The 27,158-nt window shown below is 44.0% G+C and overlaps 1 protein-coding gene across 1 annotated transcript in view; it reads left to right on the plus strand.

The window, feature by feature from the left end:
* Positions 1 to 7,883: 7,883 nt before the first annotated feature.
* LOC122907373 (cilia- and flagella-associated protein 251-like) overlaps positions 7,884 to 27,158 on the plus strand; it is a 44,471-nt gene continuing 25,196 nt past the window's right edge. Inside the window, 9 exon segments of the mRNA XM_044250263.1 lie at positions 7,884 to 8,091; positions 8,342 to 8,461; positions 11,223 to 11,306; positions 14,260 to 14,267; positions 15,975 to 16,115; positions 17,532 to 17,641; positions 20,034 to 20,053; positions 23,427 to 23,519; positions 23,776 to 23,855. Of these exon segments, the coding sequence (XP_044106198.1) occupies positions 7,884 to 8,091; positions 8,342 to 8,461; positions 11,223 to 11,306; positions 14,260 to 14,267; positions 15,975 to 16,115; positions 17,532 to 17,641; positions 20,034 to 20,053; positions 23,427 to 23,519; positions 23,776 to 23,855 (864 nt within the window).

Consider the following 27,158-nt stretch of genomic DNA (forward strand, 5'->3'; position numbering starts at 1 on the left):
CTACACCTGGGGTTCTGCTCCCTAAAATTTTCTTGCCTATGGGCGTGGAACGATGCCTGTCTGTCTTCTATCTATCTTACACAAATAATACACAAGTACAGACTTACAGAAAAATTCAAACATAGAAATATACATAGCAAAAGGTGAGAGACCTTGCCCTTACTTCTACTTCCCATAGTAAACAGCTTGATATTATACACCCACTACTTTTTAAAGATGAATTTTTATATACATACACATTTTAAAAATAGGCAGTTTAAGTTTCTTATTTTTTTGAGAGAACAAGAGCACACAAGCAAGTGGTGGGGGGGCAGAGGTGAGGGAGAGAGAATCTTAAGCAAGCTCCAGGCCCAGGGCCAAGCCCGATGATGGGTTTGATCTCACAACCCTGAGATCATGACCTGAGCTGAAATCAAGAGTCGGATTCGTAACTGACCAAGGCACCCAGGTGCCTTGAGAGTTCAGGTTTCTTAATATAAATAATGAAATTTTAAATGTAAATATGATCACACTTGTATATGCTTACTTGAAAATGTACAGAATTGTTCTGAGATACATTAAAGGTTATTTTACAGTATGGTAGATTTTGTAAAATTGCCATACAAAAAGCTTTATTAATTCTTGTTCCTTACACTTGTGACTGCCAATGCCCATCTTCCATATGTTCTCTTTCACACCGGATAACCTATTTTCAATTTTTGCCAATCTGTTGCAAAGGCAATATTTCATTAGTATTCAAATTTGCATTTCCATGGTACTTACTGACATTGAACATGATAGAACATGATATGTTTATTGATCAGCTATATTTCTTCTCCTACAAATTACTTATTTATAAAAATAAATATACCTTGCCTATTTACAAACTGTCCTTGCCTGGTTTTTCTTTATGTATTTGTCTTTTGCTAATTGATTCATGGGAATTCTTTATTTATAATGGGTAGTAATCCTCTGTGGTGTGTGTTTTGCATGTGTATCTTTGTTACTTGCCTATCTTTCAATGTACCAAGTTTCTTAACACATATAGAGTCAAATGTGCTTTCTCCATCTCCCAAGACTGTGTGAAAGTTTGTCTTAACCCAAATAGGAAAAGAAGGACACATTTGATTCTACATAAGAAAATATATGATCTATATTTCTTAATACATATTATATAAAATACATACTGTACATTTGTGTGCATAAAATACATACATGTATGCATCAGATATTCTCTACACATATGTATATACATCAAATACTGTTTCCATTTTTATTTTTATTTATTTATTTATTTGTTTGGTTTTTTAAAGATTTTATTTATTTATTTGACAGAGAGAGATCACAAGCAGATAGAGAGGCAGGCAGAGAGGAAGATAGAGGGAAGCAGGCTCCCTGATGAGCAGAGAGCCTGATGTGGGACTCAATCCCAGGACCCCGAGATCATGACCCGAGCCGAAGGCAGCGGCTTAACCCACTGAGCCACCCAGGCACCCTCCATTTTTATTTTTTAAAGATTTTATTTATTTATTTGACAGGCAGAGATTACAAGTAGGCTGAGAGGCAGGCAGAGAGAGAGAAGGAGGAAGCAGGCTCCCTGCTGAGCAGAGAGCCTGATGCGGGGCTCGATCCCAGGACCCTGGGATCATGACCTGAGCTGAAGGCAGAGGCTTTAACCCACTGAGCCACCCAGGCATCCCAGTGTTTGTTTGTTTTTTTTTTTAATTTAGCTTTTGTTTCCTCACCCTAACAACCCACATAGTGGACATTATCTATTACTATCCCCATTTTACAAATAATAAAACCAATGGACGGGGTGCCTGGGTGGCTCAGCGGGTTAAGCCGCTGCCTTCGGCTCAGGTCATGAACTCTGAGTCCTGGGATCGAGCCCCGCATCGGGCTCTCTGCTCAGCCGGGAGCCTGCTTCCTCCTCTCTCTCTCTCTCTCTCTGTCTCTGTCTCTCTCTCTCTCTCTGCCTGCTTGTGATCTCTCTCAAATAAATAGATAAAATCTTTAAAAAAAAATAAAAAAATAAAACCAAGGGACACATAAGTTAGGACTTAGCAGATTGCCTCCTGAGTCCACACTCATAGTCAGTACTTCATGTTGACTTCATATCACAAAAGCAACAAAAATTAATAAAATGTGGGGCGCCTAGGAGGCTCAATGGGTTAAGCCTCTGCCTTCGGCTCAGGTCATAGTCTCAGGGTCCTGGGACTGAGCTCTGCATCGGGCTCTCTGCTCAACAAGGAGCCTGCTCCCCGCCCCCCTTCTCTACCCCAATATTCATAACAACAATGGCCACGGTCGCCAAACTGTGGGAAGAACAAAGATGCCCTTCAACGGACAAATGGATAAGGAAGATGTGGTCCATATACACTATGGAGTATTATGCCTCCATCAGAATGGATGAATACCCAACTTTTGTGTCAACATGGACAGGACTGGAAGAGATTATGCTGAGAGAAATAAGTTAAGTTTCACTTATTTGTGGAGCATAAGAAATAACATGGAGGACATGGGGAGATGGAGAGGAGAAGCCAGTTTAGGGAAATCGGAGGGGGAGATGAACCATGAGAGACTATAGTCTCTGAAAAGAAACCTGAGGGTTTTGAAGGGACGGGGGGTGGGAGGTTGGGGGAGCCTGGTGGTGGGTATTAGGGAGGGCACGTATTGCATGGAGCACTGGGTGTGGAGCATAAACAATGAAATGTGTTACACTGAAAAGAAATTAAATGATTTAGGGCACCTGGGTGGCTCAGTGGGTTAATCCTCTGCCTTTGCTCAGGTCATGACCTCAGGGTCCTGGGACCCAGCCCTGCATCTGACTCTCTGCTCAGCAAGGAGCCTGTTTTCCCCTCTCTCTGCCTACGTCTCTGCCTACTTCTGATCTCTATCAAAGAAATAAATAAAATCTTTTTTAAAAAACGCTAAATATTCCTGCTGTTCATTAGTACCCCATGCATCTCCATTTTATTTTACTTATTAATTTAAATTTTATATATAAATATTTATTTATTTATTTGACAGAAAGAGACAGTGAGAGAGAGGGCACAAGCAGAGAGGGAGCACAAGCAGGGGAAGTGGGAGAGGGAGAAGTAGGCTTCCTGCTGAGCAGAGAGCCCCAGGCAGGGCTTTATTCCAAGACCCTGGCATCAGGACCCCAGCAAGAAGCAGATGCTTCACAATGGAGCCACCCAGGTGCCCCACTACATTACCTATTAAATAAGTTTTATTAAGCAACACTTTTTTGGGTCTGCCTTCTATGTGTTAACGCTAACACATTGTGTTTTCCTTTGCTCTTTTGTGATCACTGAGGATGTTAGGAATCTTCATGTGTTTATTGGCTGATTTTTTTTCTCTTTGTGATATTTCTGTTCAAGTATTTTCATTGTTTTTAAGTTACCTACCTTTCTTTATTGATTCATAGTTATTCTACATATTTTTGTATACAGGTAATTAGTTTGTATATCGATATAGTGTTTCACAGTTTTAGTCTTGTCATTTGGTGGGCAAGATTTTTTTTTTTTTTTTTACCTTTTAATGAGTAGAGTACAACTTGCCAACCTTTCTTACGCTTCATGTTTTTGGTGTCTTGTTGAACTAATCTTTGTCCCCTCCCCCAGATCGTAAAAATATTTTCCTATTTTACCTTCTAGAAAATTTGTGATATCATCTTTCGAATTTAGGCTACATCAGTCTGGAATTGAGCTTTAGGCTATTTTCTTCCATGTGGATATTCAACTAGTTTAGCACTGATTTGTCAAAGTCTGCCCTTTTTTGTTTGTCTGTTTTCTCTGGTCACTTCAATACTCTTTTTGTAATAAATCCAGTCCCATCAGATTCTCCTCTTACTCTCTTTATCCCTCACTGTTGCTCTTGCTGGGTAATAACTAGTTCTTTTCATTTCCATGGAAATTTAAGAATTGGCTTATCCATGTACACAGGCACTTGCTAGATAGGAAACTGGGATTGCATTGGATCTCTCAATCAAGGTGGAGTAACTTATATCTTAGGACCTTGATTAATTCACCTACTGGTTCTAATATTTGTTCATTCTTTTAGAATACCTTTCTATACAAATTTCACTCATTTTATCCAGTTCTTATAACTTTAATTATTCCTCCATAACTTATTATACTGGCTAGGATATCCACTTCTAGGTTTGTAGATTAGTTGTTCAATTTTAGGTGTTCAATATTACAAAATTGTATTGTTGAACTTATTATGTTTCTCTTAGAAACAGCACATCACTATGTGTGCATGTATGTATTAATGAAATCTAACAAATTTAATCTTTTAATTAGAGTATATAACCCATTTACAGTTCATGAAGTTACTAAGCCCCTAAATTTTTGTCCGTTGTGTTGCAATTTTTTTGCTTCATCACTTTTTGTATCCCTTTTTAAAAATACATATATTTTTCCTTTTTATCTTTAAAATGCTGATAAATGCTGTCGGCCTCCAAATCTCTGCTCACTAAAAGTACATACAAACTGAGAAAAAATAAATGTAGACTTACAAAAATAACCATTTAGCTTTTATAGATCCTTCTTTTCAAACACTAGAGAACTTACTTTAACAAATAGAAACAAATTCAGAAGGAAGGAGTAGGATGAAATTACCTTCATTAGCACATAAACAGATATTAAATACCAAAGAAACTATAAACTCCAAAAATATGAAAACTGTTTTTCAAAAGATGGCATATGACTTTTGGTAACAATAGCTTTCATGGAGATTTAGGAGGTCGAGGTGGTAGAATTGTTCAGTAGGAACCAAAAGCATGCAAATAACCTTGGAATGAAAGGAAGGAAGACTGAGATTCTAAACAAAAAAATTTTCCCAGCACCTGGGAGTGTGACTTTATTTGGAAATAGGGTCCCTGTGGATGTAACTAGCTAGGATAAGGTCATATTTGAGTAGGGTGGGCCCCTAATTCAATAGAACTTGTGTTCTTATAAGAAGGGAAATTGGGATACACAGATATGCACTGAGGGAGAAGGCCATATGAAGAAGCCCAAATCCAGAGAAATACTTCAAACTGGGAGAGAGGCCTGGAACAGATCCTTCCTTAATAACTTCAAAAGGAGCATGGCCTACCAACATTGAGGCATCTAAAACTGTGACACTGTCCATTTCTGTTGTTTAAGCCACTAGGTTTGTGGTATCTTGTTATAGCAGCCCTGGAAAACTAATACAAACCTTGTTAGAGGAAAAGAAACCAACCATAAGCACATGGGGAATTGAAAAAATATATATATAGATATATATATAAAATAAATAAATATATAAATAAATATATTTATTTATATATATAAACAAAAATACATATATATAAATATATAAACAAAAATATATATGTGTGTGTATATATAAATATATATATAATATATATTTATATATATATTATATAATATAATTATATAATTCTGTCTGTTAAATATATATATTATAAATATATATTATATATATATATTAATTCACCTACTGGTTATATATATATATATAAATATATATATATATATTTAACAGACAGAAATCACAAGTAGGCATATATATATACATATATGTATATATATGTGTGTGTATATATATATGTATATATATGTGTGGAAAAAATATATATATATATTTGTGGTATCTCGTTATAGCAGCCCTGGAAAACTAATACAAACCTTGTTAGAGGAAAAGAAACCAACCATAAGCACATGGGGAATTGGAAAAAACATATATATGTGTGTGGAAAATATATATATATATGTGTGTGTGTGTATAAATATATATATGTTTTTCAATGTTTATTATATCTTTATATATATATTTATATATATAAGTATATATATATAAAAACATTGAAAAACATTAAAACATTGAAAAAGAACACACATTTGTGAACCCTGTGAAAAGGAAATCAAGCAAACAAACAAACAAAAACTGAGCCCCAGATTCACTCAGCTTTTCATCTGGAGGAGTTCTGGATGGTGGGGGTAGGGATGAGATTCCAAGGAAAAAATGGGAGTCTCCCTGGTGTGAGGAAAGAGAGATTGGAATTCAGGAAAGCTGGAGTGATGAAAAGGCCATGGGTTCCAGAAAGAAGGAAGTCAAGTAGAAAACAAGCTCTTGGAAATACACACTGGAGTCCTCTTGAGTCCTTGCTCAATAGGAAGCAGTGTGTGTCTAATAAAATGCCCCAGGTTCTAACAAAGAGTAAAGGCAACTGAACCAGATGGTTGACAAGACTCATACAAGGCTAGAGGTCATTGGAGTTCCAACCAGCCAGAGGGAAGAGTTATTTTGGCTAAGTCAGAATATTCAGTAGAGAGCCGGTAAGGATCACGAGTTAGTAGCGGGACTCAATGAACCCTAAAATAAAGGTTACTGTACAGATTCCCTCAACAAGTTGAAGAACAATTTTAGAAACAGTTAGAATTACCTACTAATATCTCACTGCCCGTGTGACAGCCAATAATAGAAGGAAGATAGCATCCAACAAGTGACTCAGTTCATTTAAAGGAAGGTAGTTCAAAAGGGAGGATGGAACAGATGGGAAAAATAAAATACAACTAGCAAGGTAGTAGACTTCAACTTAAACATTTCAAAAATTACCTTAAGAATTAACTATTAATATTCTATTTAAATAAAAGACCTAAATATGTCAGAGAAAAATAAACTTTAAATAGAATGCAGAGGATAATATAGATTTTGTGAAAAGAAAAATTATGAAAAGGGCTATACCGTAAACATACTAATCATCAAAGGCTGAATTTAATAGGTATTGACAATAGCCAATAGAAAGACAACCAACATAATGAACAGAGAAAGATGACAATTCATAACAACAAAGGGTCAGTTTATAAAGACATGGCCATCATAAAGGTGTCTGCATCCGGTTAGAGAGCTTCAAAATACAAGAAGCAAAAACATCCTGAAAAAAATAAATTGACAAATCCACAATTCAATTTGGAGAATTCAACACTCATCTGTCAATAATTAATAGAAGAAGCAGATAGAAAAATGGCAAGTAAATAGACCTAAAAATCCATTCAACCTGCTTGACCTGTTTGGCACTGGAACACAAGGCCCAACAAATGCAGAATACCCAAGGACGCAGGAAATACTCATTGAGATCAACCACATTCAAGCCCATTTTAAAACAAGGCTCAATAATTTTTTTATTTTTTTAAGATTTTATTTATTTATTTGACAGAAATCACAAGTAGGCAGAAAGGCAGGCAGAGAGAGGAGAGGAGCAGGCTCCCCGCTGAGCAGAGAGCCAGATGTGGGGCTCGATCCCAGGACCCTAGGATCATGACCTGAGCTGAAGGCAGAGGCTTTAACCCACTGAGCCACGCAGGCGCCCCTCAAGAATTTTTTAAAAAGCAGCTGAGGGGCACCTGGGCGGTACCCTCAGTGAAGTGCCCAACTCTTGGTTCTGGCTCAGGTCCTGATCCCAGGCTCTTGCGGTTGAGCCCTGAGGCAAGCTCTGGGCTTGGTGCAGAGTCCACTAGGACTCTCTCTTCGCCCCGCCCTTCCCGCCTCCCCCACTCATGGGTGCTCTTTCTCCCCAACAAACAAATCTTTAACAAAAATGAACAATAGCTGAGAGTGGGAGGGGTGGGGAGAGAAGCGGCGGGAGGGAAGGGGGAGCGGGAGGAGCCGGAGATACTGCCTTCTCCACAGGCAGGGCTTGTTCAGCCGCAGCCGCCGCCGCCGGACAGAGAAGCAGAGCGCCTGAGCTTAGGCGCGCCTCCGCGGGGAGACCTGGGCCCAGAGAGCCGCGCTAGCAGCGAGTAGCGCCTCCAGAGGCCTCTGAGCGCGCTCGCTTGGGGGCCGCAGGGCGGCAGACCGGTCCAGGGAGGAGGCGAGGGCAGCTCCCAGGCGCCCCCCGGCGGATAGGCGGGATGTGCATGGAGATCCCCGCGGGACTGACGGAGCTGCTGCAGGGCTTCACAGTGGACAAGGCGAGGCACCAGCCTGCAGACCTGCTAGAGTTCACTCTGCCGCACTTCACGCGCCTGCAGCAGCAGAAAGAGGGCAAAGGCACCCTGTCCTTTGGCCATGAGGGCGGGACCTTGGGGGGAAGGCACCGCCGCGGTGGCGGCACCCCTAGTAAGGGGGTCACTTCGCGGAGTAGCCAGGAGGCGGGGAAATTTAGTTTTCTTTTGGCAAGGAGGATTTTACCAAACAGCTCATACCTAGTCTTCAGAAAGTCAGAATTCAGGTGCCACCAATGCCGCTTCTTACGCCTTGGCGCCTTAGGAATCGGTTGGGGGAGGGAGCTGAAGACAGTGGTTGAGAGGGAGGAAGGCTAATTTCCGGACAAGGGCCCCAGTGGCGCCTCTCCCATGCTGACCGCCAGGGGGCGTGCCCACCGGCGCGAGACAAAGCCTTGGACACGTGACCACCAGCCGGCCCTCCCGCTTTACTGCGCTGGCCCTGGTGGCGGTTAAAATGGGGCGGGGCTTGGGTGACAACCAAGGTAGGGAGCGCTTGGAGGAGAAAGCAGTGGCCACTGGAGGCTGGGGAGGTGACCGAGGGGTCCAGGTGGCAGGAGGGCCATGCCTTTGAGGCCCTTGGAGGGTGCACTCTGTGAGTCGGGGTTGGGGGTCCTGGTGTGGGAGGGCCTGGTGCCCCGGAGGGGATTGGGGAAGCTTGGGGGCCAGGTCAGCCTCAGAGAGACCTAAGCTGGAGGAAGGACCTGTGCCTCTGTGTCCCCCTTCCCTCCCCCACAGACCCCTGCACTTTCCTCCCCTCCCCTGGGCCCCACATCAAGATGCGCTGGCAAAGTTTGCAGTTGGAGCAGGCCCCCTACTCAAGGCCCTGGGCCTTGAGTGCTTTTTCCACCTGGAGGAACTGAGCATTAGAGAGGTCTGCCTCTTTCCAGCGGTGTGAGCCCATTAAGTTATTTCAACTCCCAGAGCCTCAAACTCCAGTTTTTCCAAAGAAATGAATGAGAGACTATGTTAGAAGGCTGTTAAACTGTAAACGATTGCTGCTTTTCTCAAGCCCTCTGTGGCAGCTGCACTGAACGTTTTACATAGGTCATCTCAACCCCAGAAATTAGGGTTCTCACTTTTATCCTGCCTGTGAGCAAATAGGCACTCTGAGGGAACAGCGACTTGCCCAAGGTCTCAGAGCAAGTGAGTGGTGGAACCAGGATTGAGTGCTAGGAGAGGCCGACTGCAAAGCCCACGCTTTTAACCACTAAGTCGCTGCTTCTGTCCTTATTTACATTATTAGAATTATTGTAAATGCCTGGGTTATCATTCCGCTTGCCTGTGGGAATATGAATGTATACAAAGTGAGTTACAGAGCTCTAAAATTGTTCCTGGAAAGATGAGAGGCCCTGACATCAATATGCTTCCGATTAGGTATAGGTTTTCCCAGAAGTATGAAATTCTTTTTATTCCTGTGGAAAGGAACCAGAGCTGGTATTGCACAGTTCATTGATAGGTTCATGTACTAGGAAATTAAAATGGGAAGCAGAGTGAACTGCCGATGGTTATGGTCAATATTTCTCTAAAGGAAACTCCACAAAGAATGTCAGGTGCAGGGGAGATACTTACACAGTCAGTCATGTCAGGAACTTCCCTAGTAAGTAGTAATTTTAAGTCATTCATCTATTCTTTCATTCATTCATTCATTCATTCATTCAGAATCATGGAATACTCACCATTTGCCAGGCTATGGGGATAATACAAATAAGACACAGTCCATTCTCTTAAGGAGCTCTAGGGTGTGTAGGGAGGCTGACTGATACCTGAGCACCATAAAACAATATCCTAAGTGCAGTGATTGAGAGATGCATGGGAGATATTTAAAAAACAAAAATCAAGGACACTTAGTGCAGGATGGTCAGGGAAGGCCTCCTGGAGAAGGTGTGCAGGGGAGCTGACAGAAAGAGTTCCTAGGGGTTATTTGGAATGCAATTGTCTTAGAACACAGTCAGCGTGATTATAATAATATAGGCTCTCCCTGCGAAGGAGAACTCAGCTGTGGTCCAAGGAGAAGGGTGACTGTGGCTCGCCCATCCTTGGAGATGACCAGGGCCACTTAGAAGAATGGTTTTGCCGTGTGGTTCTGCTCATAGGTCAAGAATAAACCTGGCACATGCATGATTCATGTTATTTAAGTATAAAATGCCCCAGGCTCCTTTTTATTTTTTTAATTATTATTATTTGTTAATATTTATTTATTTGACAGAGAGTGAGAGAGAGCACAAGCAGGGAGAGAACAGGAGAGGGAGAACAGACGCCCCACTGAGGAGGCAACCCAATGTGGGGCTCCATCCTAGATCCCAGAATCATGACCTGAGCCAAAGGCAAATACTTAACTCCCAGACACCCCCCAGGCACCTTTTTGAAATAGTTGATAGTTCCAGTGTGAGAGGAACACTAAGTCTGGCTGAGTAGGAACAGAAAGAAAAGTAAAGGAGGGAATGAAGCAGCTATACATTGTATTTGGAATCACAATCTTCTTTTCTTTCTTTTTTAAGAGAACCCTTGGAGAGTGAAAGGATGCATTAGAATCAGAGCATTTGGAAACAAATGAGCCTTTAAGAGACTTGAGCTCAAAAGGAAAATGTCTTGATTTGGATCAAAGCGGTTCCAAGGAACCAGAGATTAGTTTCCCTGAAACACAGCCCTCAAGCAGGCTTGGGGAGAAAATCGATCAGATCCTCAGGATGAACTGGGATAGGAAAGGAGAGAGGAAAAGAAGATGATCAGACTTAAGTGAGTGGCAAGAGGAAGAATTCCAGTCCAAAGCAGAAATTCCGGAGAAATCACTGGTGTCTACCAGCGAGGACATATTGTTTTGAAGGGATGACCGCGCCAACGTGTATCCTTTGATAAGGGAGTGTAACATGGTTTTTAGTGTCCTCTAGTGCTTTAAAAGCATTGTGAAATAAGGGGATTTTATGCATATGGAAGAAAAAATACCACCCAAAATATCCTTTTGAACTAGTAATAGACTCGTATGTTTTAAAGTTCAGTTCAGCGCTCTGGAGGGACATGTGTGACAGAAGTGCTGCCTCTGGGCCTGACATCTGGGTCCGACAGTGTTGCTCCCCAGGCAGGAAATTCCGGACCTGGTTTTTCTGTTACATAGGGTGCCCTTTCTTGTGGGAGACTCAAGGACAATCTCTCCCTCTCCTCCCCATTCCCCTTCTTTCTCACTTCCTCCTCCTGCTCCTCCATTTCTTTCCCCTTTCCCTCCTCTCCTCACCTCTTCTGCTTTAGATGGCTTGATGCTTCTCCACAAGCTCCTAAAACCATTACGGGCTCCTAAAACTGCGCATTCGGAGATGGACCAGAAAGCAAAAGGTATGGAAAAAGTGAAAGGCACTGAGAAAGGCACTAGGGTGTCGACTGGCATCTGCCTTTGCCGCACAAATATCACCACTTACCAAGAGAATAAGAGGAGGAGAGTTTTTCCCTTCCTCCTGCATGTGCCACTGAAAATTGCTTCCTAGGATTCACCTCTATTTTTCCCTGTAGATTCTGCCTTTGGAAGATTTGTAAGTGATCAGATGCACATAAAGTGTTTAATGTAGTTCCTGACACACAGTGAGCACTGGACGGGTGTTCACATCTGGATGATGATAGTGGTGGTGGCGGCAAGGATGGTAGTGATGATGAGGATGATGGCAAATACCTAGTGGGAGATGCAGACAAATGACAGTCTCGTTTCTGTAGACTGGGTTTACTTTGAGCAGTGGCGTTCAAGGTCAAAACTTGGGCTTGTCCAGTCTGAAAGATAGAACAAGTTTCAGAGACCGTGAAGACTTTTGGCTTGTTTAGCCAGCTAGCACGACATCCGGGGATATCGCTAATGAGAGCAAGTGTCCTGCATGCCAGGGGTTTGGGTCCCCTCATAGCCTTGGGCTCACTGCAGAACTCAACTCTTCTAGACCACCTCCCTCCACAAATTTGTTTAGCTCCTTGAGGACACCTTCCTTCTGTTCCCCTTCCTGTATTGGTTTTCTCTCTCTCTCTCTATCTCTCTTTATTTTATTTTATTTATTTGACACAGAGAAAGAGATCACAAGTAAGCAAAGTGGCAGGTAGGGAGAGAGGGGGAAGCAGGCTCCCTGCTGAGCGGAGAGCCTGGTGTGGGGCTCTAGGACCCTGGCATCAGGGCAGGCTTAGCCCACTGAGCCACCCAGGTGCTCCCCCTTTTTTTCTTCCTGTTAAAAATAATATGTGCTTTTTTAAAAAAAAATTAAAACAGAGGCACCAGGGTGGCTCAGTTGGTTAAGTGTCTGAGTTTTGATTTCAGTTGGGGTTGTGATTGTGATCTCAGGGTTGTGAGCTCAAACCCCGCATGGGGCTCTGCACTGGGCATAAGGCCTGCTTGGGATTCTCTCTGCCTCTCTCCCTCTGGCCCTCCCCCCTCTAAAAATAAATAAGTTAAAATAAAAAAAAATCCGGCAGATTCCACTTCTCGTACAGACCATGCCAAATCCATTTCCTGAAAGTGACTGTCATTCCAGTTTTGTATAACTGTATATCTTTACAGACCTTTTCCTGGGGATCTATGGACATGTGTGTGCGCACACAAACCACACACGCTAGGTTTTGTTTTCTTTACCAGTAAGATCTTCTGCATGACCACTTAGTATGTCTCAGAGGGTTTTCTGTATCAGGGCGTGTAGAACCACTTCCTCATTTTAAATTCAACTGGTGCCCTGTTATGGATGGCCGTTTTCATTACTTCTGATTTGTTCTCACCAAAGGGGCTTCAACAAGAGTGTTCCTGCCTCTCTCTGCCTGAAGTATCCCCCTTTTCCTTTGGGGTCCCCTGCCTTACACCAGAGGCCTGGAGTAATTCAGAGTGCTCCTGGTAAGTAGGCATAACCCTGGATACTGACTTCCACCGAGAAAACAAGGTGTCTTGCATTTATGAGAAGGACTCTTTGATGATTGTCAAGTGCAGTGAAATCTGCTTTGGACCATAGCGTTTTATGTTCACGTTTGGAAGGTTGCTGTAAGAGCCAGCTACTCCATGACCATTCACCATGAACAGTAGCACTAGTGCCCAGCATCAGCTGATAGTGCGTGCTTTCAGTGAGTGTGAGCGCTGCTGGAGGAAGGAGGTCCCGTTAATACTGAGTGAGTCAGTTGCTAACTAATCACTTAGCCATCACTTTAGAAGCTACCACATTCAATTAATTGGCCTCGGTTAATTTTTTAAATGGAATGCTTTTATTTTAAGTCATCTCTACACCCAGTGAAGGGCTGGAACACTCTGAGATCAAGAGGCATAGGCTTTACTGACTGAGCCAGCCACATGCCCCTAAAGTCTATTTTTTGGAGCAATTTAGATTGATAGCAAACGAAAGGAAAAGTACAGGGTTCCCATATACTCCCTTGTGCCCCCCACCAGGTTCCCCTTTTGTTAATATCTTTATTAGTGGGAGACATTTGTTAGAGGTGATGAGCCCATGTTGACTGTTATTATTAACTAACGTCCATATTTTTCTTTAGGGTTCACAATTGGGGGTGTGACATTCTCTGGGCATTGACTAAGGTATGATGAGGTATATCCACCATTGTAGTGTCCTACAGACTTGTGTCACTGCCTTCACATCCCTTGTGCCCCACTCTCCATCCCTGCCTTCACCCCCTCCCTCCCCGGCCACCATTTTCTCCCCCCCCCCGTCTTCATAGTTTTGCTTTTCCAGAATATCATGTAGTTGGAATCATACAACATGAAGTCCTTTTTAAAAAGATTTTATTTATTTATTTGTCAGAGAGAGAGAGAGAGAAAGAGAAAACACGTGTCGGGGAAGGGGCAGAGAGAGAGAGAGAGAGAGAGAAGCAGACTCCTGGCTGAGCAGGGGGCCCAATGCAAGGCTCCATCCGAGGACTCTGAGAACGTGACCTGAGCCGAAGGGAGACACTTAACCAACTGAGCTACCCAGGTGTCCCCACTGTGAAGTCTCCTAAGGTTGGCTCCTTTCACTTAGCAAAATGTATTTAAGATTTCTCCATGTCTTTTCCTGGCTTGCTAGTTAATTACTTTTTATTTCTGAATAATACTCTTTTGTATGAATCCACAGCTTTTATAAACTGTTTTAATCACTTGTGTGATTTTTATAAAAGACTTTGCACACAAAAATATGCTTAAGTAAACTACTATTGAGTTAAAAGTAATAGATTTATAATACCTCAAATTTTTCATTTCAGAAAATTTTTATCTTGGATTTATTCCTGGGAATATGGAATTTTTAATCATGCTTAGGGAATTTTGTCTTTTTGTGCTTTATTCTTCCAGGGGAAATGGTATATGAGGACCAAATACAAATATTCCCAGCTGAATAATTGCCTTTCTTATGAAGTTCCTCAGTGACTGTACTGTGACTTCCCCCTTCCATCTATTTTCATGAAGTAAATTGAATTTCACAATTTTAAGTGCTCACTATGTGTCAGGTATTGAGCAGCCTAGGTTCTGGGGATTAGGAGGATAGGACGTTCTTTCTGTTTACTGTTGACTTTCTGTTCTTTTTAAAGCAAGGTATAATTCATATACCATTAAATTTACCTTTCTAAAATTTACAATTGTGGTAAAATACACATAAGGTAAAATTTAGCATCTTCAAAAATAAAGATTTCATTTATATATTTGACAGAGAGAGAGGCAGAGAGAGAGGAAACACAAGCAAGGGGAGTGGGAGAGGGAGAAGCAGGCTTCCCAAGGAGAAGGGAGCCTGGCAGGGGGTTCAATCCCAGGATCCTGGGGTCATGACCTGAGCTGAAGGCAGACACCCAATGACTGAGCCACCCAGGTGCCCCTCATCTTTCTTTTAAATATTTATTTATTTATTTATTTGAAAGAGAGGGGGATTGGGGAAGGGCAGAGAAGAGTCTTAAGCAGACTATTCATGGAGCCCGATGTGGGGATGGATGCCACAACCCTGGGATCACGACCTGAGCCAAAGCCAAGAGTCAGTTGCTGATCCAATTGTGCCACCAGGCACCCCTAAAATTTACCATCTTCTCCATTTTGAAGTGTACAGCATCGTAGTAGGTACATTCACACTGTGGTGCAACCAACACCTGGAACTCATCTCCTGAAAAGGAAACTCCCTACCCATTGAAGAACTCCCCGTTTCCCAGCCCTGCTCCTGGCAACCACCATTCCACTCTCTGTCTCTACGGAACTGATTCTTCTTGGGACCATGTCCATGGAATCCTACCATATTTGTCTTTCTGTGACTGGTGGATTTCACTTCCATGATGTCCCCAAGGCCCATCCATGTCATAGAGCATCGGGTCTCCTTCCTGTGGAAGCCTGAGCAACACTCACATGTTGTTCATCCCTTCATCTGTCATAGGACACTTGGCTTCCCTTTACCTTCTGTTTTCTGTGAAGTATGCTGCTCTAAACATGGGCATGTGAATGTCTCCTTGAGAGCCTGCTTCCAGTTCTTTGAGGTAGGTAACCGGAAGTGTCATTGCTGCATAATATGCTAATTCTGCTTTCAGTGTTTGGAGAGCTCTCCCTGGGGCTTTCCAAAGCAGCTGCATGATTTCACATTCCTATCACGAGTGCCCAGTGGTTCCAATTTCTTCACATCGTCATAAAATTGACCCCTTTAAAGCATACCATCCATTGCTTTTTAGCATGTTCACAAGGTTGTGCAGCTGTCACCACTGTCTAATTCCAGAACATTTTCATCCCCCACAAAAGAAATCCATATCCCCTAGCCATCACTCCCCAACCACCTTCCCCAGGCCCCCAGCACCACTGAGCTCCTTTCCATATCTATGGGTCGGACTGACCCTGCACTGTGTGTGGCCCCTTTCACTCAGCGTCATGGATTCGAGGGTCCTCCGCACCCTAGCATGCCACTGAGGATGTTCTTGAAAGGATTTCCCTCACTTTGAACTGATGATGTGAAATCCTTCCCCTCCAGAGACTGCGCCAGGGGTGCCTGGCATCACAGTTCTGGGCTCCGTACACTCAGGGTCTTGCCTTTTGTCATCCAGACCATGACTTGGTCTTTCGAATGGAACAGTTCTCTTCCTGTTTACTACATTCAAGATGAAAACCAGCGAGTTCTTCCGTACCTCTGTGCTGACACTGCGTTCATCTACGATGTCTTCAAGAATACTCAGCATCATCTTCAGGTATGCAAGATTTTGTTGTTGCTTTTTAAGATGTATTTAATTAATTAATTTATTTATTTAAGAGAGCAAGCAAGAGAGAGCAATAGGGAGAAACAGACTCCCCTGCTCAGCGGGGAGCCTGACCTAGGGCTCGATCCCAGGATCCTGAGATCAAAGACTTAGCTGAAGGCAGACGCTTAACTGACTGAGCTGCCCAAGAGTCCCCAGACATATATTTTAATAAGGACCCTCCTTAAGTCAATGCCTAGGTCAAAAACATCACAGAGGGCTTCCCAAAAGTCTAGTCCATACTCAGGGATCCATGCCATGTAGGTGCAGAATTTTCTCTCTAGGTGTTGGAAACACACAAGCCCACAAGCAGCCCTTCTTGGAGCTTAGTTGAATGTGCAGCACTGAGCCCAGTGCTGATGGGAGGGAGGGGGGGAGTTTGTGTCTGCAGAGCGAGGAAGGAGCAGCAGGCAGAGGGACTGAGAAGTAGGGACCATGTCAGGCAGCTGTCCAGCCTCCTGCAGAGTCATGTGGCTGGGAGTGGCCTTGATTATCCATCCATCCATCCATTCATTCCTTCATTCATTTATTCCATAGTTATTTATCAGAACCTCTTTGTTTCAGATTCTGGGCCTGTAGTCATGAACAAAACATGGAGCTTATAGTCTCATAAATACCCAATTACAAATTACAACAAACACTCCAAAGGAAATGTGGACTGCTGCAGGAGAGAGATGAGGAGTGAGAGATGGCCCTCCAGTTGGTTGTGCTGGCAAACATGCCCTTTGTGCCGAGATCTGACTGACTGAGGAGAACCAACCATGGGCAGTTTGGGGAGGAGCAGTCCAGACCCAGGGAGCTCCAGGTTTGCAGGCCTGCCCATGGGGTCCAGAAAGAAGGCTGGTATGACTGACACGGAATGAGCAAGGGAAGAGGAAGGAGGGAGGAAATGGGCTATTTCCTGGCAGGCAGCACTAGCATCTTGTTTCCAGAAGGTTCCTGAGTTACTGGGAAAGGATTGTGAGGGGATGGGAATGAAAGCAGGGAGACCAGCAGAGAGGCTTTTACTCCAGATCTGCTCAGTGACCTGGATGGACACTGTTTAAGGGAGAGGAAGCCAGCAGGGCTTCAAGGGGGCTGGAGGTGGGGCAGAACCCCAACATTTATTCCCCACCTGGGTTCACAGTTGGGCACATGCCTAGATTTGTAGGGAGCCCTTGTCCTTGTGGAGAGTGTGGCTTACCCTTCAGGGGTTTTGAGGGAAAGAAAATCGGAAAACCACTGATTATGGAGAAATGCCAGGGAAAGGCCATAGGAGTGGGATTTTCAGCCTGATGAACCAGGAAGGGAAGCTTAGTTCTCTCTGTGGGGCTCCAGCCTCTCTGGCCATCCTGAATGTTTCAGAGCATTTTCTCTGCATTTCTGCAGGGCCATGCTAATGTGATCTCCTGCCTCTGCATCAGGGAAGACAGACGGTGGATTGCCACTGCCGACAAAGGGCCCGACTGCCTGATAATCACATGGGACTCCTTCACAGGGTAGGTGTGGTGCAAGCCTCTTTTCCCCTGCTCTGTGTAGCATATCTGCAACAAATGAGAAATGCTGGTCTGGGCATGCAGAAGCCAGCGGTGGGATGCCGGGTGAGGGTGAAGCAGCCTGGAGTGACATTACCTTCATGAATTTCCCCCATTACAATTCTTGGCCCTTTAGGCCAAGAAGGTTGGTTTGGCGATGTCCCAGAGTAGATGAGGGAGGTTAACTCTAACCCAGCTTGGAGGCCCAGAGAAGTGAAGTCATTTTCCCCATCTACAAAAAAAAAAAAAGAGGCTAATCATACCCACTGTTTTAGTTTCCTTGGGCTGCTCTAAGAAATTACCACACCCTGACGTGCCTGAAGGGCTGAGCAGGTTAAAGCCTCTGCCTTTGGTTCAGGTCCTGACCCCAGAGTCCTGAGATCTAGCCCTGCATCTGTCTTTCTGCTCAGCAGGAATCCTGCTTTTCTCTCTCTCTCTCTCTCTGCCTGCTTCTCTGCTTACTTGTGTGATCTCTGTCCATCAAATAAATAATTAATATCTTTAAAAAATTTACCACATGCTGAGGGGCTTAAAATAACAGAAAGTTATTCCCTCACAGTTCACGAGGCTGGAAGTCTGAAATTAGGGTGCCCTAAAGAGTGGTTCCTTCTGGGGCTCTGAGGGAGAACCTGCTCCAGGCCTCTCTCCCAGCTGCTGGCGGTGGCTGGCAGCCCTTGATGTTCCTTGGCTGGTAGACTAATCACTCTAGTCTCTGCTGCTGTCTTCACATGGCGTTGTCCTCTGTGTGTCTCTTTGTGTGTGCCCTTCTATCAGTTCAGCAGTCCTTGGTTTTAGGATCCATCCTAATCCACCCTCATCTGAACTAATACGTCTCAAGGACCCTGTGAGCATTATATGCTCACATCCTGAGGCTCTGGGTGGACCTGACTTCTGAGGAGGCCCTCAACACACTGCACTTACCTTACAGGACTGTCATGAAGACCAGTAGCAAACAGTACATGGCCCATGATAGATGTTCATGTGTGTTTTCTTTCTTCATTCCTGGTCCTAGAGGCAGAGTGCAGTGCTAGATTAATTCATAAGATTGTAAGGCCCTGGTTGAGTTGTAGGGGTGGTGACATAGGGGTGGATGAGTCCAGTTGGGGATGAGTAGTAAGAAGTTGTTTAAAGCTCTTGGGTATTCTGGAAAGTTAGGTTGAATGTTCTAAGATACAGGTCCCCCCGGTGACTGGTGATGTCCTAGGGCCCTGTTACTTAATCCTGGTCCTCATCTTACTAGATGTCTCAGTGGCATTTGACACTTGTCATTTCCTTGGCTTCTCTGATACCACGTCCCCTTGGTTTTCATCTGCCTTCTCAGACTCTGCTTCCTCTGGCCCAAGATGGTGAGGAGGATACAGTTGGTCCTTTTCTCCAGCCAGGAGGGAGCAGACCTGGGGTGGTAACCACACCATCTTCATCTCCCTAACCACCTCATAATTCCTCTTTTCATGGATGAGGAAGCTGCTGGAGAACATTCTACCTGGATGTCCCGTGGATATCTCCTGCTAAAATGTCCCCAAGCCCTGTTACATCACCTCCCAGAGGCCTTCTAAAGCCCACTCTGCTGGCCCTGCCCTCCCACTCCCATCTGGCCAGCCTCCTCCTCTGCAGCTTCACTCTGCAACCCAACCTCCAGGATGGTGATTTAGAATACACATAACATGACATTGGCCATCTTCATATTTTTAGAAAAGATTTATTTATCATTTATTTAAGACCAAGAGAGTGTGAGTGGGGGGAGGGCAGAGGGAGAGGGAGGCAGAATCCTCAAGCAGACTCCTCGCTGAGTGCGGAACCCAACATGGGGCTTGATCCCAGGACCCTCAGATCATGACCTGCACTGAAACCAAGAGCCAGAGGCTGTACCAACTGAGACACCCAGGTGCCCCATTGTAAAAATATATATTTTTTTTAATTTAAAGATTTTATTATCTGCTGGAGGCAGAGGCTTTAACCCACTAAGTCACCCAGGTGCCCCAAATTATGATTTTTAAATGTCTAATTTGGTGGCATTAATTACATTCACAATGCTGTGTGACAATCGGCACTATTTCCGGAACATTTTCATCACCCCAAACAGAAACTCTATGACAGTGAGCTCCCCATTCTCCTTCCTCTGTGCCCCTCATCAACTTTCTTTCTCTATAGGTTTGCCTGTCATCATTTTATGTCCGTGAATCATATGTGGCTTTTTATGTCTTGTTTTTCTCTCAGCATAATGTTTTCAGAGTTCTCCTGTGCTGTGGCATCAGTCAGTGCTTCCTTTGTTTTCAAGATTCTATCACATGGATATACTGATTCTGCTTATCTACTCATCTGTTGATTTTTAATAATCTTTTAATTGAAAGCTAAGGTCTCCTTTGACCACCATCTCCAATCTTTGCCCTCTTCCTGGAGGTAGTAAATTTGGTGTGTTTCCTTCCAAAACATTTGCTATTGTCCTAAATACAGATCCATGGACATCAGCGTGCAGCATCGTGTGGTTGTTTTCCACAGCATTTTGAGTGTGATCTTTTCACAAAAGCAAAATCTGTTTCTGTTACTCCCCTGCTGAACACCCTTCAGAGGCTGCCTCTTGCCGATGCAGCCTGAGATAGAGGGAAAAACGCATTTTGCATCCTAGTCATGGGAACTTGTCCCCCAGAAAGTGGAATTCCCCTTCTGTGTGCCTGGCTGTCACCTGTGGCTGTCACATGCTTCCAGCTGCAAGTAGTGGAATATCTGACTTACACATGAAGAAAAGTTGTTCTATCCTGTGATAGAGTCCACAGGAGGAAGGGTGGGTGCCTCACATGTGTCTCTTCTCTGAAACTGTTGCTGGTAGCTCCCTTCCCCAGGCGCAGCTGGCTCCCTAAAAAGGCTTTATTCTTTGTGTTTTTTTTTTCTTTGCTTTGCTTTTTTCTAAGATTTTATTTACTTATTTGACAAAGTAGAGAGCACAGGTAGGCAGAGAGGAAGGCAGAAAGAGAGAGGCGGAAACAGACTCCCTGCTGAGCAGGGAGCCTGATGTGGGGCTCAATCTCAGGACACTGGGGTCACTACCCGAGCTGAAGGCTTAACTGACTGAGCCACCCAGGCGCCCCGATTTGATTTTTCTCTTGCCTATAAAGCTGTCTCCCCGACTAGACTAGGGGTGACTCTGGCAGTGATTTTTTTTTCTTTTTAATTGCAAAGTAAAGTGAATCTTTGGTTAATGATTCAATATGTCAATGCGAGTTTTATGATATAGTAAATGATGAATTTGGGACCCAGAAAAAAATCAGTTGGTTTTAGAATTAATATTCACTTTATTAAAGTTATAAACTAAGAACCATAGTTTTCCCTTAAGTTTTTTTAATTCAACTTATAAATCGTATTCCTTTTATAAATCTAGCAGATTTTTATAATTGCCTTTAAGGAGGTTTTGATTAATGTTTGGCCCAAATCACAGATTTGATTACTAATTCCTTTTAAAAATTTTTAAACTGCACTTAGAAATTGAATATATTTGGTTTTATCTCTAAGTTCTTTAGTAGTCTGATTAAAAAATAAACCCTTTACCCATACTTAGAGAATTAATGTAAATCTAATAAATTAGACATAACTATGGCAAATCTTAAGTTCTCTTAAATAATCTAATACTGTTTATAAACCAGTGTGATTTGAGTGTAAAATTACAAGTCTGAATCAATGACGGGCTTTAAATTAGAGTCACAAATTCAATCCATCAGAGGCTCTGATATGTTAAATTCTTTTAAACATCACCCATTCCTAAGCAAAATAAACAGATTCTCTTCCCACCAATATGTTTACAGAACAGGCCCAGGTGACATCACTGGCTCTCTGTTTTAATTCTGGAAAGCCACAGGGATAAGATGCTTTTCCCCACTAAGGACATCATGGTGTCATTCACAGCAATGTTAGGACTGCCTTCTCTCAAATGATTTTGGGGGCTAGTTCCCAGGGGGATGAAGCCTTCTCCGGTGACAGAGAACCAGCCAGGTCCTCAGCTGGGACACAGACTTGGTCCCAGCCAGTTGGGGCCGTGGAATGACCTACAAGGCCTGCTGGTATTTCCTGTAACAAGAGCTCTGTAATGAAGAACAATGGGAAACTACCAGCCCGTGGTCCTGGATCAAGAGTCCTACCACCAGCCTTTGCTCCCCTGACCCCCGTGCTGCTGCTCACTCACATCACTCACATCCTTGCTTCTGTTGTGTTCCTCTGGCTCACTTAGATATTTAAGTATCTCATTTAATTCTGCATGTGACAAGGTTTTTCCTGCTTCTTAGGGTTCTACAGTCTTGCCAGTGACATAGTATAGTAGTGAATGAGGGAAGGAAAATTGAGTCCTTCCTTACCCAGACCCATCTCCAGAGTCACCCTTGTTTAGTTTAGAATCTGTTCCTTTAGACTCTTCCATGCACAGAAATGTGTGCACTCTCTCTCCCTCATGCAGGATGAAGCTAACTACACTGTTCAGCAACTTGCTTTTTTCACAAAATTTTGGTCACCTTCCCACATCGGCCTCATTCTTTTTTTTTTTTTTTTAGTTATTTTTCAGAGAAAGGGAGAGAGAGAGCATAAGTTTTCAGAGTGACAGGCAGAGGGAGAGGGAGAAGCATGCTCTCCACTGAGCAGGGAGCCTGATACAGGACTTGATCCCAGGACCTGAGCTGCAGGCAGCCCCTTAACCAACTGAGCCACCCAAGTGCCCCTGCCTCAATCTTTTTGCAAGTAGCCTAGTTTTTCATTATATGGTTATGTCATAATGTTTTTTAACAGTTCCCACATCCGTGGATATTTGTATTTTTGAGATTTTTTTGCCATTAAAGCAGTGCATGATGAACATTATTTTTATATTTATCTCTGTTTAATTTTGCTATTCTTTTTCTGGGAAGAAAGCTGTAGAAGAGCAATTGTTGAATCCTAGGGTGTGTGCATTTAAAATTTTGACAGATGCAGCTAAGTTGCTGTCTAGAAAGACTGTGCTTATTTTCATTCCCACTTAGGTGGGAGGGCGCTTGTTTTCCTGAGAGCTGGGGTATTGTCCTAGGCATCTTTTTTTCTTATTTCCGTCCTTCGTGCCTGGCACAGAATCAGCGTTCAATAGTGGATGACAGTTGACTTCATGAAGAGAACAAACAGCATGTTTGCATAATGCTGAGTTAGTTTTATTATTTTTTAAAATGAGGTAAAATTCACATAAGGTAAAATAGGCCGTTGTGAAGCCTGCGATTCAGTGGCATTGAGCGTGTTTATAATGTTGTGCCATCGCCGCTAGTATCCGGTTCCAACTGCTGTTTTAAAGTCATCTCTATGCCCAACGTAGGGCTGGAACCCACAAACCCGAGGTCAGGAGTCACATGCTCCACCAGCTGAGCCTGCTGGGTGCCCCTAGTTCCAAAACCCCACAAGGAAAACCTAAAGCCCTCAGTCATCCCTCCCATTCCCCCTGACAGCCACTGACATGCTAGTCCATCCCTTTGGATTTTCTAATTCTGGAAACTTCAATCAATGAGCTTGAACAATGTGTGGTCTTTGTGTCAGACTTCTCTACTTCATGTGATGTTCTGGGGGGTCCACCCCTGATACAGCAGGGGTCTATGCTTCCTTCCTCTGTATGGCTGCATTGCAGTCTGTTGTATGGATGGACCACATTTGTTTCCTCCATAGCTTTTGAAGCGAGTCCCTCTGGGGAGCAAGGCAGACCTCCACAATTGGGTGTTCCCTGGTCCTGTTTTGCACCATTCCTGTGCACACAATATTGACAGCTGCCCAGAAGGCAATGGCATCGGGGCCATAGCCATCACCTGGGTTGCCAAATATCTGGGAACCATCTCTGATGCTGAAATCCAGATATGGGGCACGTGGAGGCGGCCTCAGTGGGCTGGCTGGCCTGTCAAGTGGGTCCTGGTGAGCAGTTCATGTGGTGATGTGATGCTCTCAGGGAAGGACTGGATCCCACGGCCCCTCATTGGGGGTTCTCTTTCTGGGGTTTAGCTCATGGTGCCATGTTCCTGAGCCAAAGTTACATGGCTACCATGAGAGGTGTCGGGTTTATCAACAGTCTTCAGGAACCTTCTCATTCTGCTCCATCTACTGTCATTCACAGGAACTTTGCATCTGGAGGTGGACCTTAGCCGTGGAAATGCCAACATGTACCCGCAATCTCCTCAAAGAGTATGGTGTTCAGGTGAGCTCAGTTTGAGTGTGCAAAGCTAGTCTACAGTCACACCAAGCCCAGGTCCAAACCTACTTTTGGTTTTGCTGGCATTCAGTTATGGTACACTAGCACTTGTAAAAAACAAAACAAAACAAAACAAAAAACACCATGGCCGTATCCTTGATCTCATTTTACTCTTCTTGATAGTGAGCAATATTTTCTTGAGCATATATTATGTGCCAGGTTCTGCTAAGTTTGTTACAGCAAGCATCTGACACAGTCAATGCAAACGTGCTGGGAAGGAGTTCTTTAGTAACACAATGGACTGCTACTGTTAAGTACTAGGTAATTTGTCTGAAGTCATGGGCCAGTGGCCTTTCCTGTTCTAGACATGCTCTTAACTGCTCCTGAGACCCAGAAATTATTAGTCTCAGTTTGCTTGAAGCGACTTGCCAAGGACAACCACCGAGTCTACTCTTCCGTTCTGTATCGTCTTACTCATCGTTGCACCCTTCGCTCACCACACGGCTGCTTGGTCCCTACGATGTGCCAGACACTGTGCAAAGTGTTCACCTGGGTGCAGGACCCAGAACCCAGTCAGAGGTCCTGGGTGACTGGGCTCAGCTGGGTACATGCCATACTGCAGCTTCATGTCCACGTCTCTCCTTCTTGTCCCCCACCTTCCCTCTAGGTCTCCGCAAAAAATTTCCTCACAGCTTTTATAAGCTGAGCTGATACAGTAGCCGCCGGCCATAGTGAGTTTTTCTGTTGCTGGAAGAAACCACTCTGGGACTTATTAGAGCTTGCATTGAATCTGTAGATTGCTTTGGGCAGTTGTCCTCTTAACAATCCATGAGCACAGTGGCACTTGTGTGGCTCAGTGGGTTAAAGCCTCTGAGCTTCTGCTCAGGCCATGATCCTAGGGTCCTGGGACTGAGCCCTGCATCAGGCTCTCTGCTCAGTAGGGAGCCTGCTTCCCCCCACCTCCCACCTGCCTCTCTGCCTACTTGTAATCTCTGTCTGTCAAATAAATAAATAAAATCTTTAAAGCAAGTAAACAAACAAACAAAAGAATCCACGGGCACAGGCTGTCTTTCCATTCTCTTACATCTTCTTGAGTTTCCTTCAGCAGTATCCTTTGCAGCAAACAAACCCTCCACTGAAAGTTTGTTCGTAGGTCTTTTTATGCTATCATAAGTGGATTGGTGTTCTTCATTCCCTTCGTGGATTTTCATTGCTAGTCTATAGAAACACATCTGCTATGTGTAGGATTTTGTGTCATGAAACTTTGCTGAATACAAGTGGCTACTTGGATTTAAGTCAGTTAGAGTGAGATAAAACTAGAGATTCAGGGGCACCTGGGTGGCTCCATGGGTTAAGCTGCTGCCTTTGGCTCAGGTCATGATTCCAGGGTCCTGGGATCGGGCCCCACATCAGGCTCTCTGCTCAGCAGGGAACCTGCTTCCCCACTTTCTCTGCCTGCCTCTCTGACCACTATGTGATCTCTGTCTGTCAATTAAATAAATAAAATCTTTAAAACAAAACAAAAACAAACAAAGAAAACTGCAGATTCATTTCCTTGGCCTCACTACATTTCAAGTACTCCCCAGCCACCAGTGGCGAGTGGCTGCCTAGTTTGGCAGAACAGATGAACCACTATCTCGGCGGCAGAGGAATGTGCTGTGGACAGCGCTGCAAGGCCCCAAGTCTGGAAGGATTCTGCCATATTCTACCTGCTCTACATTCCTGCCCACCCCGCTGGACTAAGCCCTTCGATTTGGGCTTGAGTCACAAAGGGTGAGCAAGCTCTCAGCACAGCCCAGCTTTCTAGTAGGCTGGCTGTTTCATTAGAGTGAACTGTCTCACACCTTCTCTTCATCCCTCCCCATCCCTTCCTCTTCCTCTTGGCTGATGACCTCTCTCATTTTGCGTTGAGAGAATGGGGGCCATCATATACAAACACTGGCCTGTTCTCCCTCTCAGCCTACAACCTGCTTCATCCTCACCAGTGTCTCTTGCTCCTCTGTGTGTAAGAGTGGCCAGTGCCCGAGATGCCTCTCCTCTGGGGCACCCGAGGCCCTCTCCTGCAATGATCCACTCTCCCTCCCTCTGTGGCTATACTCCGAGCAGACACACATGTGTTTGATTCCCCTGTCTTTGGGGGACACCACTGATGGTGCATCTCCCTCCAGCTCTGGCTCTCTGCACCTCTTCACAGTTACATGTTTCTGAGGTGCTGTCTGTGCCTGCTTTCTGACTTCATCATGTCTCATTTACACTTTTTTGCCCAAAATATTTGATCTCTTTATATTTTCATTGCTAAAGGAGGCATACATCCAAAATGTGTACATTTTAAGGCATGAAACAAAAGGTACGTGTGTGTTTACTGCCCATTGAGGAAAGAAAATAACCCAAACCCTAGAAATCCCTTTGTCCTCCTTCCACAATCCCATCTCCAAGTTAACTAGGGTTAACTAGTTAACTAGTGTCCCAGATTTTGTGTTACACATTCCCATGCTTTCCTGTATACTTTTGTCTAGCAAGTGTCTCTCAGTACTTTCCTTTTTTTTTTTTTTCCCTGAGTGAGAAAGAGAGAACTTGAGCAGGGAGGGGCGGAAGGAGGGAGAGAGAGACTCTCATGCAGACTCCAGGCTGAGTGCAGAGCCTGATGTGGAGCTCGAACTCAGGAGTCTGAGATTCTGACCTGAGTCAAAATCAAGAGTCAGATGCTTAACCAAATGAGACACCCAGGTTTCCGCCACCACTTTTTTAAAGTAGGCTCCACAGCCAGCATGGGGCTGGAACTCAGGACCCTGAGATCAGGAGCTATGGGCTCTACTGGCTGAGTCAGCCAGGTGCCCCTCCCTCAGCACTATCCTATTTTGTTTTACTTGTTTTGATTGGTGCATATCGGGAATCATAATTGATTCATTTTGTCTGCCTTGTTTCTGAGATTCATCCATTTTGATTACTGAGCTATAATTCACTATTTTCACACCTATCTAGCCTTTTCTACTTTGAATATAATATAACTCATTTATCTATCCTACTGATGATGAAAATTATTTGTTCTTCTGATCTGTCTTCCACCTACCCACAGCTCTACCAAATCTGTGCTTATCACAGTCACTGGTATTTCCAAGTGAAGCAAGAACTATTACATTGGCACGAGCACCGTTCCCAGTGAGTGCTGAAGACACCTTCCTTGTGCTCACAACCTTCCCTGAGCTACTCTGTGGCCTTATCCTCTTTGACTGCACACCTTCTAAATGCTGGCTGTCCTCAGGGTTGAGTTGTGGGAGCTCCTCTTATGGAGACACCTTCTTCCTGGGT

Source organism: Neovison vison, chromosome 5, assembly GCF_020171115.1.
Source record: "Neovison vison isolate M4711 chromosome 5, ASM_NN_V1, whole genome shotgun sequence".
Lineage (NCBI taxonomy): Eukaryota > Metazoa > Chordata > Mammalia > Carnivora > Mustelidae > Neogale > Neogale vison.